At 55.4% G+C, this 17,954-nt stretch overlaps 5 protein-coding genes across 5 annotated transcripts; 3 read left to right on the forward strand and 2 right to left on the reverse strand.

Annotated features, from left to right (window-relative positions):
- Positions 1–1,414: 1,414 nt before the first annotated feature.
- PG986_003465 (uncharacterized protein) lies at positions 1,415–3,422 on the forward strand (the record flags this gene model as incomplete). Its single annotated transcript, XM_066839687.1, has 6 exons — positions 1,415–1,597; positions 1,660–1,696; positions 1,758–1,828; positions 1,896–2,272; positions 2,359–3,064; positions 3,309–3,422. The coding sequence occupies 6 exons, from the start codon at positions 1,415–1,417 to the stop codon at positions 3,420–3,422; spliced, it is 1,488 nt and encodes a 495-aa protein (XP_066704751.1).
- A 476-nt stretch (positions 3,423–3,898) lies between these two features.
- On the reverse strand, positions 3,899–6,623 carry PG986_003466 (uncharacterized protein; the record flags this gene model as incomplete). The annotated part of the gene is made up of 4 exons (XM_066839688.1): positions 3,899–4,004; positions 4,089–5,800; positions 5,861–6,172; positions 6,237–6,623. The coding sequence occupies 4 exons, from the start codon at positions 6,621–6,623 to the stop codon at positions 3,899–3,901; spliced, it is 2,517 nt and encodes an 838-aa protein (XP_066704752.1).
- A 2,091-nt stretch (positions 6,624–8,714) lies between these two features.
- PG986_003467 (histone acetyltransferase subunit 3) lies at positions 8,715–10,893 on the forward strand (the record flags this gene model as incomplete). The annotated part of the gene is made up of 2 exons (XM_066839689.1): positions 8,715–9,180; positions 9,398–10,893. The coding sequence occupies 2 exons, from the start codon at positions 8,715–8,717 to the stop codon at positions 10,891–10,893; spliced, it is 1,962 nt and encodes a 653-aa protein (XP_066704753.1).
- Positions 10,894–11,629: 736 nt separating this feature from the next.
- Positions 11,630–14,606, forward strand: PG986_003468 (Urease; the record flags this gene model as incomplete). The annotated part of the gene is made up of 5 exons (XM_066839690.1): positions 11,630–11,650; positions 11,837–11,923; positions 12,013–13,205; positions 13,276–14,167; positions 14,286–14,606. The coding sequence occupies 5 exons, from the start codon at positions 11,630–11,632 to the stop codon at positions 14,604–14,606; spliced, it is 2,514 nt and encodes an 837-aa protein (XP_066704754.1).
- A 1,074-nt stretch (positions 14,607–15,680) lies between these two features.
- Positions 15,681–17,468, reverse strand: PG986_003469 (uncharacterized protein; the record flags this gene model as incomplete). Its single annotated transcript, XM_066839691.1, has 3 exons — positions 15,681–16,136; positions 16,191–16,577; positions 17,184–17,468. 3 exons carry the CDS (start codon positions 17,466–17,468, stop codon positions 15,681–15,683), a joined length of 1,128 nt encoding a protein of 375 aa, XP_066704755.1.
- Between the last annotated feature and the right edge of the window lie 486 nt (positions 17,469–17,954).

Below are 17,954 nucleotides of genomic sequence, written 5' to 3' on the forward strand. Positions count from 1 at the left end.
CTAGGAATGCGTGCTACAGCTCGCCTACCTATCCATGCCTCTGTCGCGCCACTTCACCGTCGGCGAGCTAGGACAGCTCGGGACCGATAATCAAAAAGCCGAGGGCACTTCCAGTCGAAATGTGGCAAAGGCGCAAAGGACTGTGCAAACACAGCGTAGGAAGTCGAGATTAGAGAGAGAATGATCGAGATCAGGCCATCGCAAACATACTGCGTCGTACGACTCCTTCGACTTCCGCCGCGAAGGGGCACGTTCGCGGTTGTTACTCAAAGTTTAACAAGCGCGATACGTCACATTTCGGGGCCGTCTCAAATTACTCTGAAATCGGTCTTCATATAAGATTAGGGGCAGGCTTCGAACCTCAACTCATTCCGACTTTTCCACCCTCTGAACTTTGCCCAATTTTCATTTGGAATTCTGAAGCTGCATTTGTTTTGACCGACCTTTTGAGCCCCTCGAGAGAGACCATTCGGACCTTCGCAACGTGCGTTGTTTCTGGTCGAAGCACAGCGTCTGCAGCGCTACCGCTTCTTCGTATACAGCAATTACTCGCCATTCTGCGAAAACCTCGGATCATGTCGATACCCAACACTCCGCCCTCTTTGCCGGAGATCCCTCTTCTTATCTTGTGTGCTATGGAGAAAGTGCTGAGCAGGTCGGACATCTAGAAAACACCAACACAAGAGACACTAAAACGGAGAACAAAGGTTATCGGGTTCTCGACGATGCTAAAGCACGGCAAATCCGTCCCTCACCATGGGAAAGTTTCCAAGTTGGCAATTTTCCCATCCCTTTAAAGCTTGGATGGCCTGAGGAGAGATATACGACCAAGAAGACGAATCTCGGCATCGAGTAGTGACGGACTCATCGATGATTTTCCCACTGAGACCAAATCGTTCTATCATGCCCAGCGATGGTCGGGTCCAGCAACAAGTTTCTGACAGGCGGAAATAAGATATAGCTAGCTGTTTCCGCCCTGTCAGACATACTTAGCGCACGCTCTCCTCCATTTGGCGAAACCGCCACCAGCCACACGGGACGGTGCACAGCGCAACTACGAATACTATTCGCCAGATCAGATGACTGCGGCAGGCTTTATTAAAATCTACGGCATATCCCGTCCAGCTCAACCCCCAGTGCATTTGGAGCCCAGTATCCGGTTGATCCAGCGTGGCGAGGCCGCATGGGACGGTGATCGACAGGAACTATGGTGGATCAAGTATGTCCATGATTCATTCAGGCTTCGGGCCCGGGCTATGATACGGAGCCATCTAGATACGGTAGCCACGTGCGAGCCTATAGTCGGCAGTATCTAATATACATACTACTGTCAGCCCTGCCGATCTCCCCTCTCGCATCTCCACCCTTTGGTAGCAGCACTTCACGATGCAGTGATTCGTTGACAGAGCCTACAATGGATATCAGCTCCGCGAAGAACCCAGAGCTCTTTTCTACGGAGTCGAGAGCGGCCGCCGTCATCGTCGGTGTCACCTTCCTCCTCCTCATACCCTCAGTGGCCGTGGCCTTGCGTTTCTATACGCGCCGCGTGCTTACTGGGAGAGTCAGTTATGATGACTGGATATCGCTCATGACGCTTGTTAGTATTGCCCCTGGCCCGAGGCGTAATCTTGGAAACCCTCGGCGACTAACTTTGCCCAGAACCTTGGTTTCGCCTGTGGTATCACAATTGCCTACAGTAAGTGTAACCCAGCACATGAGTATACACGGTGAGTAGATTAATACTAAACTCCATTTAGTGACCCGCGTCGGCCTGGGACACCACATTGGAACGATAACACAGTCTCGAGGTATCCAGGAATATCTCAAGGTTCGTGGATCACCATTTGGTGCCTTTCTAACAGGCTTTCTAATACTACCGTCTTTCGGTGACACAGGCGTTCTACCTCTCCGTCGTCTTCTACAATACTGGGATCATGTTCGTGAAGCTCAGTTTCTTAGCCATGTACTACCGGGCTATGAAAGCACCCAAGTGGAGAAAAGTGGTGGCGTTCGTTTCGGTCGTCGTCTTCGCATGGGAAGTGACACAGGTGTTCGCGGCCATTTTCTTCTGCAAGCCCTTCCCGAGCCACGGAGAAGAGAAAAACGGCCATGTCAAGTGTGTTCCATACCTGCCCGAGTGGTACCAGAACACGGCAGGCAACATCGCCCTGAACATAATCATCTTGCTCCTGTCGATACCAATGATCCGCAGCATGACGCTTCCTGTGGTGCAGAAGTTGGCCTTGGCAGCCATCTTCTGTTTGGGTCTTTTGTAAGTCAGCCCCCTCCGCTAATTCCTGTCTTGCTCTCCTCCGTATTGAATTGGACATCGCAGCTAATCAACGTGCACTGAAATAGCACATTGGCAGCAAGCATAGTTCGAATCAGGTTCCTTGGACTGTACATTGACACGACCTTTGATAACGTCGATGCAGCCATGTGGTCACTTTGCGAGATCAGCTCGGGGCTGACGTGCGCCTGCCTGCCGACCCTTCGCCCCCTCGCTGCGCGCTACTTCCCCAGGCACTTCAGCTACCAGCGGGCCGGACTGCTCGTTCTCAATCGACACGGCAAAGCGATACCGCCTCCTCTCCCCTTGCACCAGCGGCCCATGTGGTACGGAGCCGACTCTCCCACGCTTGGCTTCTACACGGGGGTGCCGCTCAAGAATGGCAAGACAGCGGCGCGAAGCATCACCACCGAGCTTCTCAGTGCGACAGTCGTAGGCGAGGATGACTACCACGAGGTACAAAAACATGTGCTCGCTGAAGACTCTCCAAAGGCGCATCATCACATGTCGGCGCATGGGCCCAAATATCCCGCGACGACGACGACAATGACAGCGACAACGACAACGCCGCAGCGGCCACCTCTATCACGCCTAATATCCGATTCCTCATTACGGCGACATAGCACGCCCGAGGGCCCCACCGATCGAACCGAGATCATAGTCATCGGGCTCCAATGCGCCCAATCGGGCGAGAGCCACGGCTTTGCTGACGGCGGCGGCAACGCCGTCGTCCAGCAACCGGGCTCGGTCTACCGGGGCTGGAGGAATAGCGAGGTAGGCTCTTTCGGCACGGAGCAGTATCGGCCACTGGAAACAAGGACAACAGCATCGGCAACAACCGTGCCGGTGGTACTTTGGGACGAGGGAAGGAATGCCTTGCCACAGTTCCATAACCATAACCATTCCGATTCAGCACATAGCCTGCAGCATGGCCGTGGAGCGGATTGCAGTAATTACAATACGGATATTCAATACGGAAATGGGGTCGAGGGTGACCCTACAACCACCATTCATTCAGGGGGCTGATGATGCCGACAACACCAGATACTCCCAGCACTACACAGAGCTACGCCGACGCAAGCCGGGTGGAGGAGGCGAACCTGGAACATATACAAGACAGCAGCAACAGTAGCAACAGCAGGCCACGCAGTTTTTGGAGACGGCAAGATAGAAAACACGAGAATTGCCAAAGATACACGACTTGGGAAGAAAAGTAGCTGATACAAATACTACATCAATACCTTCCTGACCAATGATGCACTCTCTTGATTACACACGGTCTACTACACGTAACTCCTGGAATACCTTGTAGTATATATGAACTTCATCTGTTGTTTCACATTATGAATGTGTTTTCGTATTTTACCATCATGGCAGATAATGGGCACCAATACGACAAAAACATTGGCATTAGAGACTGTTTCTATATTTTTCAAATCTGGCACCGCCGTGGCTATCTATACTAGATTTTGTTTACTCATTCATTTCCTTTTCTCATAAATTCATCACGCTCAAACATGTTAACGAATGGTGCAAGCTGGCTCATTTCCATACTCTTTCTTACACCGGATATCCAAAAACACACATACCCCTTCTCTCTCAACCCACTCAAATCTCCAAAGGATCCATATCAGGGGCCTCGAACGAAGACTCCGGGCCCGGCGTGGGAGGCGCCAAGTTGCTCGTCTTCGTCATAATCCAGCAGGACGCATACCTAATGATTTGTCGTTAGTCTTCCAGCCACCACCAAACCGATCTCGGGGACAAAGGTAGGAGATGCGAGGGATAAGATACTCACATGTTCACACGGTCGATGCATTTGCCACCCTTGCGAGACCCATGGCACTTGGCCGAGAAGCCGTGCTCCTCAAACACCTCGACGTACCACGGCTTGAGCCCCGCCGAACGCAGCATGACGCGGCCGCCCATCTTGAGGGCGCGGTTGAGCTTGCGGATCTGGCGGGCGGCGGCGTCCGTCTCCGGGTCGAACCAGTCCATGCTGTCCATGACGACGGCGACGGTCAGCGTCCCCGGGGCGATGCGCGCGATGACCTCGTCGATCTCGTCGGTGTGGATGCGGAGGCCGTCGAAGGCGCCCTGGCGGGAGAGGCGGGCGTGGGCCTGCGGGGACAGGTAGTCCGGGTGGCACTTCTTGGAGAACTTGCCGTCGAGGCAGACGAGATAGTACGGGTTGTCGCCGGGGATGTGGGTGCTCTCGACCATGGGGTCGAGGGTGTCGACCATGAAGTGCCAGATGGCGTGGGAGCGCGTGTTCTTAGCCGTGGGCTTGGGGCCCGTGACGACGTCCGAGGCGGCGTGGTCCGCCTCGATGACGGCCAGCTGGTTCTTGGGCACGCCGAGCGCGGTCCACAGGAACGATTCCTGGCTCACAACGAACCTCGACACGAGGTGGGACAGCAGGGCCGGGCGGATCTTGTTGCGCCAGATCTCGCGCTGCTCATTCAGCGTCTTGGACGCGAGCAGGGCCTTGACGGCGGGCCGGCAGCCGAAGACGCGGGTGATCCAGCGGAAGATGCGGATGCCGTACTTGGAGCCGCCGGTGTCGTAGAGGCCACCCTTGCTCTTGGTGAAGATTTGGTGGTTGCTCAGCCAGTACTGGAAGGCGCGGCTCGACAGGTGCGGGGACATCTTGGAGATGAGCAGAGAGCGGAACTCGGGGTGCTTGCCTTCGCCGAAGATCTTCCAGAAGTCTTCATACTCCAGAGATGAGAAGGCGGCGAGCTTCAGCTCCAGCAGGTGGTTCTGGGTGGGGTTCAGGTCGACGACGTGGATCCTGGCCGGGCTCTGGAGGGCGTACGACAAAACATTGTCACCGGCGGAGCAGATGCACAGAACAACGTCGTCGGACTTGAGGTTCAGGATGCGCTCATCGACGCGAGTGTCTTCCCAGGTGAAGGCATATATGTACTCATCGTTGAACTGGGTGTGTTTCTTCAGCTGGTCATCGTAGTAGATGCGCCAATGGTGGTTTTGGTAGAAGAAAGACGGGAGGGGAAGGTTGGCCGACAGGTTCACGACCGCAGCGTCAAAGGTCTTGGAGTGGATCTCCGGGGCAGCTCTTTCAACTGCACGGGACAGAGCGTTCGAGTGGTTCTTGGGATGCAGATAGGGAGACTCGGTCACCAAGGCGTCAACCTTTTCCACAATTTCGTGCGGCAAGCTTGACGACATGGGGCGCTTGTGCGTGCCCACCCAGATGTAGTAGGGGATATATCCCAATGCGGAGTTCCGGTTGTTGACGTTCAAGACCGTACCAAAACGGTACTCGAGGAAGTCTCGGCGACCAGGCTCCAGAGCAACACGGTCGATGTCAAACCACGCACGCCAGAAGGTCCTGGGGATGAAGTTCACGTGGCGGTCGATTACACCGCCAGTGTAGTTGCGGAAGCTAACGTCCACTGAAGATTGCACGTAGAAGTCAACAACACCAAGTATACCTTGAGGCGCCAGAAGAGACGGGAGCGCGTCGATGACGGAGTAGTAGTCGGGCTAGTAGCACGAATTAGACCGGCGGTTTGTTTCACAGGACAAGCAACAAATTGCACTTACGATCATGGACAGGCTGTAGGACATAGTGATCAAGTCCGCACCGCCGTGCTCAGGACGCTGCTTAGAGAAGTAGCTGATGTCGGGGGACTTGGGCGCACGCCCTCCCAGGCTAGGCTCATGGTCCTCGAGACGGAACTTCCTGGCATCATCACAAACTACCTTCACGTTGTCCCATCCCAATCGGGCGAAACGCTTGCGGGCTACTTCACAGAGGGAGGGGGAGAAGTCGACAAGATAAATGCTGGAGAAGAAGTTGGGGACGTCGACGAACTTGGCCATCGCTTCGATGTTGAAACCGGTGCCACCACCGACCTATGATGAATCATGTCAGCTGGGCTTATGTGAATAGCTTACAGTCACTGTGTCTCTGACTTACATCAACCCAGATTCTTCTCTTGTGCTCGGATGAACCGCCATCCTGCTTTGCTCGATAGACGAGCTGGGAGGCGGCAAGAGCCAGCATGTCCTCTCGTCCCTTCAACAAGGCGCCTCTGGTCACATCATATGCACCAGCCTGGGTCTTGTAGAAGCTCTCGAGGGCATCTTGTTGGTTGCCCTTCTCGCCACTGTTGTGTGGCTTCAGGAAGCAGCCGTAAACGAAGAGGCACAACGCACGGGCGAGACCGGGGTTCTCATCGTGCTTCTTGGGCTTCGTGAGGACTGAAGATAGGCAGATGCCCAGGAAGGAGACACCTGCTAGTCCAGCCAGGTAGAGTTTGGTCTGAGGGTCAATGGGTAACATGTTACCACCAGGAAAAGCCATGGTACTCTCTCATTGCTGTTAAGGCAACGAGCAGGGAAATGTTGGATCGCGGTGTTGAATACGACAACAGCTGGTAAAAGTAGAGTGGTATACCAGACAAGAAAAGAAAACAAGAGAGACCAAGGAAGGCAGACACGAGACCGAGAAGAAGATATACATAACCTTGGGCACACTTCCATACCGCCAGGGGGCCAATGATACCCCTCCAATTGATCGCATGCTCATCGTGTCGTACGCGTGCTCGCAAGTAAGATGGGTTAAGCGCCTCTACGACTTGGGAAGATTGGCTTGACGAAAGTCGACCTGCCTGATAGATAGTCGACTTCTTGCACCAAGACAAGACAAGACAAGACCCTGAACTTAACGTCAACCCCACCAGGTCCAAGTGCCCCACCTCAATAGGCCCTCGACTTTTTGTGCTCCAGCTCGAAGATCAACGAACGCGGGATTATTGACTGGGGGTGGTCGCAGCCAATCATAGAAACACATGGCTGAAGGGTCTGGGACTTGTTGCTTGACCTGGTCCTCCTTCTCGACCACCATGACCTCATTTTTTCATTCCCAGACTCCCACTGACCAATGCATGCGAGAGTGTGGGTAGATTAGAGGAGCTGCACGTCTGTCTGATTGGAAAGACCTGCCCATTGCCATGCAAGGCCGACATAACCATGGAAGGCTGTCTATCGTGCTCTCGCCATTGAAGAAGAAGAAGACCGTGTCTGTCCAGCGAGTTGGGAGTGCCTATTGAGTGACCAGGCGTCGGCCGACCTGCATATTGCAACATGCGACTGGACAGAGATTGGTTCGTGGTGCATACATAGACTGATTATAGACTGAGACACGGCGGTTCTTGATTGGCGACAGGTCCCATTGCGTGCATCTGCACCTAGAGGACCCTCTTGCTCGGTTAGGCATGTGGGGGGCCCCCGGAGACATCGTACGAATGAGAAGAGCATCTCTGGACACGAGGCTCGAAGCGTGAGGCTTGCTGGACAACCGCCCAAACATCGATGCCTTCGACTTACATGCAAATATTTGCGCGTAATGTATCTCGGAACTGCTGAGCGCTAATGTATCCCGGTGACACCTCCGTCCTCTTCCGACACGACATAAACCATTCCCTATTCCTAGATCCGGCCTTGCTTGTTGATCGCCACGATGGATACCGGAGCATTTCGCGCCTCACGGCAGGATGGAACGACTTCGTCGCCTTCAATAACCCCTCAAATTCGTCGGGGGCCGCGCAACGAATCTGGCCCCTCCAGTTGACCGACCATACTGGGACGATGAAGCTTCGAGTTCTCGGTTGAGAAGCTTATATACTCCACACGCAGGCGATAAATACCTAACCTTCGACACTTTCAACCCCAAGACGAAGAGAATTAATGAATGTAAACAAATTCTGCTTTCCTTCCTCGGGTAAATCGTTTGTTGAAAGCGCCATTGTGATTGTTCTGCATTGTCGTTCAAGAAGAATGACCATCCATACACGAGTCTTGCATCAGATGAATAAGAACAATAGTCTCTGTGAGTTATGAGAGCATTCGGGGCGATCATCATACGACACAATAATTCCTGCACCTGCCCAAGTGCCAATTCATTCTTATCATTACTCGCACATCATGAATACTTGCATAGTATCGTGAAAGGCGATCTTGGATCTCACCAATAATTCGATCCCGTTCACGTCGTCAACCTCACTCAACCAACAACACTGGATGCGTCTCACACACACACACACACACACAAGGTACGTTATGCCGGGGTTGAGGTGGGCCGTCGAGTTTACCCCAACTAGCAGCGGGCGGGCTGGCAGGGATATCGTATCCAATGGCGCTATGCACGTAGCATACCCTGCACAGTGCACCTGCCTGCACGCCCGGAGGGACAGTTAATCCGCAAGCACCCGATAGCGGTTCCCTGTCGCTTGTGTGGTGCAACGCGCAAGCAAGCCGCATTGCATGGATGGGATACGATTGGCGGCGCGCGCTGACGACATTCCAGGCTCATCCTCCATGACATCTCCTTCACCACCAGGGCATCGATTTACATAGTACCTGCCGCTCGCTGCCTTAGTTGCGATAGCTGAAAATGCCACCCGCTCCCAGTCAAAAGGGGACTGGAAAGAAGGCGTCTGGAATAGCCCGGCAACGAAGTCGCAATACCACCCCGAGTGCTGGTCCACCCCCTGGCGCCGCCAGCGCCGGCATCCCGCCCGTCGAGTACATCGACACCGAGTTTGTAGAGCTGCGACTAGAGTACATTGCCGACCTCACCGTCGAGAGCTTCACCGGCTCCGATGCATCCAATGCCGTAATCCCCGACTCTAAAAGCCTCGATGGCATGATAAATAGGCTAGGAAAGCTCTCGGATCTGACCGAGAAGCAAGGGCAGCTGTTCGACCGCGGCATGCGTCTGCTGGCTCCCATCATCAAGCAACACAGCGCTGATGCGGCGAACAATGATGAGAAGCCGCACAAGGAGGATGCGGCTAAGAAGGCGAATAAAAAGAAGAGAAAGGCAAACGATAGCCTGGCGCCGCGGGAGACGAATACAGGTATGTACCTGGTCTGGTGTTTTGATTGTGAATGGGGTGCACATGGCTTCCGTTTTTGCATTTGGCGATTGCCGGGTTACGTCTTTTCCTGTTCATCCACTCTGGACTTTGACGCGCTTTTTTGGCTGCCCCAAAGCCACCACTCTCTCCTGTATTCCTTTGCTGCATTAAATTTGCGCATTACTACAGAAGATCCGATTTAACAAACCATTTCCAGATCGAAACTCCCCTCTTCGCGAGTCGTCAGGAAAGGGAAAGCCCCGCAAGCTGTCCAGAGAGAACGATTCCGCCAGCTCCTCGCTTTCCCCGCCAGCCGAGAAGATGGAAACCGGCGACATGGACGTAGACGAGAAGACCAAGAAAGAAGGCAAGGAAGAGGAGGAGGAGGAGAGCTCCGAGGACGAAGGCGCGCCTCCACCTCGCCAGGCACCGCAGGCCCAAACGTTTGGCGAAGACCCGTCCACCTTCCCCGACCCCACAGTCTACGAGATTCGCGACGTCAAGCCCGGAATGAGCGACGACGAAAAGAAGGAGATCTTCTCGGTTGCCGTCTTTCCAGAGACGGACCTGGGCGACCAGATTGCGGGCGATCCGCCGGACAAGGACTTTAGTAGCGCCAAGCCCTCGAACCAGATCAGCTTCAGCACCTTCTCTACCTACATCGAGCCCTACTTCCGTCCATTTTCCGAAGAGGATCTCACCTTCCTGCGAGAGCGCGGAGACCGCGTCCAAGCCTTTGTCATGCCCAAACGGGGCAAACGTCACTACTCGGAAATCTGGGCGGAGGAGGACAATTCCATGTCTATCGACTCGAACTCCCAGACGAGGGACAAGTTGGCACCTAATCAACCGCGCGGCAGTATCGACAACATGGACGACGAGGTGGCCGAAACCGATAAGCTCTCTGTCGGCCCCATCCTTTCTCGACTGCTCCAAGCGATGCGCCCAGAAGCCCGAGTCCAAGCCAGCGAAGACAAGCCCATGGTCAATGGAATCAATGGTGAATCCGAGGTCAAGGAGGAACCTAACGGCGAGGTTAATGGGGCTGTGAATGGAGAGGAGAGTAAGAGCATCCCTCCGGCATCTGCTATGCCAGAATCGTCGACCGAGGCCTGGAAGAAGGCGACACACCCCAAGCTGGACTACATGCAGGTTGATGAGCGCATCAAGCAGGAATTGAGACACATTGGATTCTTGCCACAGGACGGATTCGATGGCGAATACGATGGCCATTACGACGACGAAGTCGCAGCGCGACTGCGTCTCTTGCAGGAGCGCCTCCGCGAGCAGATCCTGATCAACGGAGCGCGCAAGGCTCGGCTGACGGACCTCGTTAAGGAGCGCATGGCCCATCAGGAATACCAGACCATTCTGGAGGATCTCGACTCGCAAGTCCAAGGCGCATATCTTAAGCGGACACGCACCATGGGCAAATCTAAGAAGGCGAAGCGTCCCGGTGGTGCAGGCGGCGGAAGTCATGCGGCGAACGCGGCGGCGGGTATGGCGCGCCCCGGCATTGGCGACGTGACGAAGACGCTGATGGAGCGCCGCCGTCGGTGGATCGATAGTATTGGTACGGTCTTCGACGATGAGGCGCTGGGCAAGGTCCCTCGGTCGACGGACCCTGACAGCACCGTCTTCAAGCCTGCGGTCATGGCGGATCTGATGAAGGCCGAACGGCGCGCCTGGGACGAAGAGATCGAGGAAGAGTAAAGCAAGCGCATTCGGCCAGAGTGGGCCACTCCTCTGGCCGTGCGACGAAGTTACGGAAATTTGTGTTTGCGGGTGTATAAGACTACATAATGATACCATGAATGGCGTTGGCGGTTGGGACTGGTATTGCTTGCACGTTTTAGAGGAGATAGTTTCGCCTCCGATGCGGCAGAGAGAATACTGAAGATGGACATTTCTGCTCGTGTATCTACTTTGCTATCGCATTGGCTCACAGAGTGAATAGATTGATACTCTCAGGCGTGGTGCACGCACTTGAAGGCATGCTTGGCGAGACTTGTTGGTGATGTCGACTTTGGCCGTGATGTATCGTATCATGCCACGGCACCGCAACTAAGGTATGCATTAGCAGCAGGACTTAGGTAGTCGCTACCGGGCGCCCTATGAGCCGTCGTTGCGTTATCAGTACATGCATGGCACATGGCATTGTGAAGCAGTGCGCGGGGTAAATGCCATGGTCGTTTAAGCTTAGCTTCAGTGTCTCGCTATCGGCTCTTCCCCCTGTGGATCCCGCGCGCGGGCTGAATTCAATGATAGCAGCCGCAGAAGGGGAATAGGCTCAGAGCTCTTGGGGTGAGAAAGATCCGGCCGGAGTGGGAGATGGATTTGATCTAGACTTTTCACTTTCTATAGACATTCCAAGTATCGAATTGATGATCAAGAACGGAGAATACGAGCACGCGATCCAATGCCGAGTTGGGCTGTGAGGTAATCCAAAATGCATCTAATTCCCAAAGAGGTTCGTTTTCTTGCTACGTCCTGCTGTCCTCCCTTGCCTCCTAACCTCAAAGTCCCTGTGGACTACTACCCCTTCCCACCACTTTCCGAGGGCCGACCACCATAAAGTCGCGGCAGCTCTGCTATCCTTTCACACACCCGTTCCGTACTTGTTGACTAACACAGAGCCCGAAACGGTAAACCATAGCTTGACAAGCTTGTCATTTCACAACTGGGCTTTGTCGCCCAGAAACGCCTGGCACGAGGTGTAAAACTGAATCATTCCGAGGCTACTGTAAGACATTCTCCCCCTTTTCTTATTTTATTACATTGAATCGCAACTGTCTATTATCGTGAAGGCCCCACAGCTTACTCGTACCCTAGGCTCTTATAGCCAGTAACCTCCAGGAGCTCATCCGCGATGGCCAGCACACCGTCGCGGACCTGATGACCATCGGGTCCACCATGCTGGGCCGCCGGCACGTCCAGCCCTCGGTGCCGTCGACCCTGCATGAGATCCAGGTCGAGGGCACCTTCCCCACGGGCACGTACCTGGTGACGGTGCACAACCCCATCGCCACTGAGAACGGCGACCTGGCCAAGGCCCTGTACGGCTCCTTCCTGCCCATCCCGTCGGCGGACCTGTTCCCCGCCGCGGCCGCGGCCGAGTACGCCGCGGACAAGCAGCCGGGCGCCCTCGTCGCCGTGAAGGGCCGTATCGCGCTGAACCAGGGCCGTCGCCGCGTCCGCCTCCGCGTCACCAGCAAGGGCGACCGGCCCATCCAGGTCGGCAGCCACTACCATTTCGTCGAGACGAACCCGCAGCTCGCCTTCGACCGCAAGCGCGCCTACGGGTTCCGCCTCGACATCGCGGCCGGCACCAGCGTCCGCTTCGAGCCCGGCGACACCAAGACCGTGACCCTCGTCGAGATTGGGGGCCACCGCGTCATCCGCGGCGGCAACCACCTCGCCGCGGGCCAGGTCGACCCGGCGCGCGCCGACGACATTGTTCTCAAGCTGCAGCAGGCGGGCTTCGCGCACGCGCCCGAAGAGCCCGTCGGGGACATGACGGCGCAGATCGAGGCGTGCACCCTCGACCGCTCCGCTTACATGACCATGTTCGGCCCCACCACCGACGACCTCGTCAAGCTCGGCAACACGGACCTGTGGATCAAGGTCGAGAGGGACCTCGCGGTGCACGGCGACGAGTGCAAGTTTGGCGGCGGCAAGACCCTGCGCGAGGGCATGGGACAGGCGACGGGGCGGTCCGATGCCGAGACGCTGGATCTCGTTGTTACGAACGCGTTGATCGTCGACCACAGTGGTATTTATAAGGCAGATATCGGTGTCAAGGACGGCATTATTGTAGGCATTGGCAAGGCTGGAAACCCCGACGTGATGGACGGCGTGACGGAGAACATGATTGTGGGAAGCTGCACGGATGTGATTGCGGGCGAGGGCAAGATCATTACGGCGGGTGGTCTGGATACTCACATTCATTTCATCTGCCCTCAGCAGGCGTACGAATCAATTGCTTCTGGCATTACCACTATGCTTGGAGGCGGAACGGGACCAAGGTATGGAAGCGCCTTCAAACCCCCTTTCTTCTTTTGGTAGGAGTTGGAGATCGACTAACTGGCAATCTAGCGCTGGAACGAGCGCCACGACTTGCACTCCTGGTGCCAACTATATGCGCGATATGCTTCAGGCTTGCGACGAACTTCCAGTCAATATCGGTATCACCGGAAAGGGCAACGACAGTGCCCCTGAAGCTCTTCGTGAACAAGTCATCGCAGGCGCTTGCGGCTTGAAGCTTCACGAGGACTGGGGTTCCACGCCAGCCGCTATCGACTCATGCCTCACGGTATGCGACGAGCTCGACGTGCAATGCCTGATCCATACCGATACCCTGAATGAGTCGGGCTTCGTCGAGTCGACCATTGCCGCCTTCAAGAACCGCGTGATCCACACGTACCACACCGAGGGCGCCGGCGGCGGGCACGCCCCGGACATCATCAGCGTCGTCGAGCACGAGAACGTGCTGCCCTCGTCGACCAACCCGACCCGGCCCTTCACCCGCAACACCCTGGACGAGCACCTCGACATGCTCATGGTGTGCCACCACCTGTCCAAGAACATCCCCGAGGACATCGCCTTCGCCGAGTCGCGGATCCGCGCCGAGACCATCGCGGCCGAGGACGTGCTGCACGACCTGGGCGCCATCAGCATGATGTCCTCCGACTCCCAGGCCATGGGCCGCTGCGGCGAGGTCGTCCTCCGCACCTGGAACACGGCCCACAAGAACAAGGTCCAGCGCGGGACCCTGCCCGAGGACGCGGGGACCGGCGCCGACAACTTCCGCGTCAAGCGCTACGTCTCCAAGTACACCGTCAACCCCGCCGTCGCCCAGGGCATGGGGCACCTGCTCGGCAGCGTCGAGGTCGGCAAGCTGGCCGATCTCGTTGTCTGGGACCCGGCTTGGTTCGGGACCAAGCCTAGTCTCGTTGTTAAGAGCGGCTTGATTGCTTATGCTCAGATGGTGAGTTCCTTTCTCTTGTCTTCGTGCCTCTCCTTCGAACCTATTCCCCCGTTAGACACGATACTCTCCAATGCGGCCCCGTGGATGATAAAATAACAAACTAACTCCCTTCCACCAGGGCGACCCTAACGCCTCGATCCCGACGGTCCAGCCCATCATCGCGCGCCCCATGTTCGCGCCCCTGGTGCCCCGGAGCAAGATCCTCTTCGTGTCGCAGGCGAGCGTCGAGTCCGGCACCGTCGCCCGCTACGGCCTGCGCAGCCGCGTCGAGCCCGTCCGCAACTGCCGCCGCATCGGCAAGCGCGACATGAAGTTCAACGACGCCCGCCCCGCCATGCGCGTCGACCCGGAAAAGTACACCGTCGAGGCCGACGGCGTCGTCTGCACCGCCGAGCCGGCCGAGACGCTGCCGCTGACGCAGCAGTGGTTCGTGTACTAGGGCCGAGTAGTAGGGAGCAGCGGGGATGCATACATATATATGTGTGTAAGTATGTCAGTATTATCCTGGGAAATGGGGGATATGGTGCGGTACGGTGCCGTTGTGCAGTTCAGTCCAGGCCCCGACGGCGAGGAAGAGTGAAGAAGGAAAGAAAGGGGTCAGCCGCCGGCTGTACGAACAGGTGACGGTGGATTACCTCGTTGTAACGCCACCTTTTTACTTATCTACTGCGTATATAATTAGGCAACTGTTTCCAGCTTGAGTTCTATAAACACTCCCTTGAATCAATATTTTCGAATGCGTCTCTTCATTTCGTCGACCCTTCATAAGTGGATTAGTTGAGAAGACTTACCAAGTATGACGATCAAGAGGTTACGTATAGTGGATAGAGTATAGATACCCGCTGCTCGGCCTCTTTGAGCAGCACGCAATGCCTGTATTCACTCGATTTAGGCGCTGCCTATATGTGCCTACCAAATTGACACAGGACTAAGTATGCAACTACCAACGTATGGGTATTATGATGCTGCACCACGTTTATATCGAGGGTCTTGTCACGGCATTTATGTATACATGATGTGCTTTGGAGCATGCTAGTGTGATTTAGATTCACTGTATAAGCCCTCGACTATTACTCAGAACCCTCGAAATCAGGCTTCACCGAGATGCACTATTTATTGTATTGCCGAATTTCACTCGAGACATTTCAAGAGATCACTTTACGGCAAGAATCTTTTTACTCATTGGTTCATACAGCTAAATACAATGACGCCTTCCCTGAAACCCTGGACTCGCCAACGCCTGAAACGTAACCGTCGCCAACCAGTGCTATATCATCAACTGGTCCTATAATCCTTTTGGCTACTAGAGAGCAGCCGCCGAAACCACATATACTCAAACATATCACAAGTGAAGCAATGAAACCCTAAGCAACCCAGTGAACATCGTTTGTTCCACCTGTCGTGATCTCATGATAGAAGACCGATACCCGAGAGCCGCTCACGTTGAATGTGAAAAAGGGTATCCTCGAAATACAGTGAAAGTGCCAACTGAAGAAAGCCGAAGCGAGGTCGCTTAAGCGTTCTTCTTCTTGCGAGCGGACTTCTTAGGTTCCTCAGTCGCAGGTTCTGCTACCTTGGACGCTCGCTTCCGCTTCTTATCAGGACTGGCAGGTGTCGCGGTCTTAACTGCCGACGCCTCTACGTCCTCACTGTCCGCGGCGGTGCTCTTTCGCTTGCGGGTGCTGCCCTTAGGCTTGGGGGTCTTGGCCACTTCGTCGGAAATGGCAGCGGCAGCCGGAGCTACAACAGGGGCAGTCATCTGCAGCTGCTCCACAATAGCGTCCTGGTCATTGGCGACGGCGGGCTCGTCAACAGTACCACCAACGTTGGGCTGGGGAATCGCATTTGCGTCGGCATACGCAAGTGCGTCCTGGTCACTCATCTCACGTGCCGCGAGGTTTCCGGCCTTGTAGGAGGCGACACGAGCGTGGTAGAGACGCAAGTTGAACTGGTAAGCATTGTTCCAAGCCTGAATTCTAGGTTAGCACAACGAACATTGACTGAATGATATTTTCAAACTCACCATCTTCTCGTCAGGGTTCATGGAAGCCCAGCGACGCTGGCCCTCGTCCTGAACAGCACCCTTGGGGGCCTCATTGCCAAGATCGGTGGCGATGATGGGACGGGCAGTCTGCATGTAGAGGAAGTATGGCGTCAAGGGGCGCTTGGGAGCATTGGGGTCATGCTGGCGCTTCTTGCGCTCCTTCTTCTCCTCAACGGGAGGAATGACAGCCTCGGCACCAACAGGGGGCGCAAAGCCCACAGCGGCTTGGTCCAGACGAGCAAGAGTCTGCAGGGCTGGGACGTTATCCAGCGATGTAGGCTCGCCCAAGAGCATGTTACTCTGGCGGAGGTAGTCTGAAGCGAAGTCCTTCAGGAGCTCCTGGATAGTGGAGAGGCGAGCGTGAACCTTGAGGCATGTCAGTGAGGTTGCTTCGCAGCGTTTTACAGGCGTTTCATTGGAGTGCAGTGAGAAATGGAGGCAGTGCTGTTAGGGGACTTGGGGACTTGGGCAAGCAGTAGAGGCCCGGTGGGAGGTGGGGTCATAGCTCCTCGGGCCTCCATTTGCGTGGCCAGTGGTGCGGGGTAATCCAGCATGTAAACAAGCCGACTTCATGTACGCGTATCCAGGATAAAACGCGCTGGCTTGCATCGACTCTGAAGAGCCTCGCACACCTGTAACAAAGCACTTCTTTGATTGCCTTGCGCGACTTGGTCAAGATACAAAATGCTTGGTCTCGATGACCCTGCTCGGAAAAGAGACAAGTGCATCGGCAATCGAGCATATAGTCAAAGCCAGCACATAAGGTGGGATGCAATGCTCGGTGTGCGGTGGTTGAATGAAGGTGGTTGCATGGCAATTAACGTGAAGAGTGTGTGGCTGGCATTGGCCGTGGAAGAAGGGTAGTAGATGGGGAATTGCTAGGTGCCGGCCTCATGCCCTGGGAGTGGGCGTGGGCAACATGACATGGGCTTTGAAGGAATTGCAGCAGGTAGCAAGTAGAATGGGACTCACCGAGTTGCGGACTCTCTCGTACTCAGCACGGTTAATGGTGAGGGTGTTGGAGCCAGCATCCATAGGCGGCGCCATTGCGACAGGCGGCTGGGGCATCAGAGTTGGGACATTAGCAGGAGCCGCGGGCTGCTGCTGCTGCTGTTGCTGCTGCTGCTGCTGTTGCTGCTGCTGCTGCTGTTGCTGCTGCTGCTGCTGTTGCTGCTGCTGCTGCTGAGGCACCAAGGGCACCTGTGCCGCCGGCGTGGCCGGTACAGCCTTGGTTTGGTCCTTGCGGGGCCTGGCCATTGTGGTGGTTGAGTTTGTTGGGTTGAGGAAATGCGTTGGTTTGCGGGTGCAGTAAGGTTGCTTTGGGGGTGCTCAATTCGCAGGAATAGGGCCTGTTTTCCAGTTGCTTATGGGCAGAGAATTTAGGGGAGAAAGTGGGAAAAGTTTCGGGGCAGGTTTTCACCTGAAAGTTGGGGGGTCAGGGCTTTATGTGACCGAGGGGACCAAGGCCGGGTCAACTGAATCACTCCCATCAGTGAGGTACACTAGGCCATGTACCCCTCCCACTTTCAATTGACATCAACCAGATCCAACATCGGTTGATTCCAAAAACCAGTGCCTGCCACATTACTGGACCTGCTGTTCCTACTGTCTGTCAACAGGTACCTACGGGCTGTACCTGTTTTTTTTCTCTCCCTTCCCTTGCTCCCCGGCCCTCCTGCTCCCGCTTCTGCTCCCACCTGCCTCAATCCTGCACTGCCCACAGCCCACTCTTAGCCCAAGTGA

The sequence above is a fragment of the Apiospora aurea genome (assembly GCF_038362705.1).
Source record: "Apiospora aurea strain CBS 24483 chromosome Unknown utg000002l_segment0_segment0, whole genome shotgun sequence".
Taxonomy (NCBI): Eukaryota; Fungi; Ascomycota; class Sordariomycetes; order Amphisphaeriales; family Apiosporaceae; genus Apiospora; species Apiospora aurea.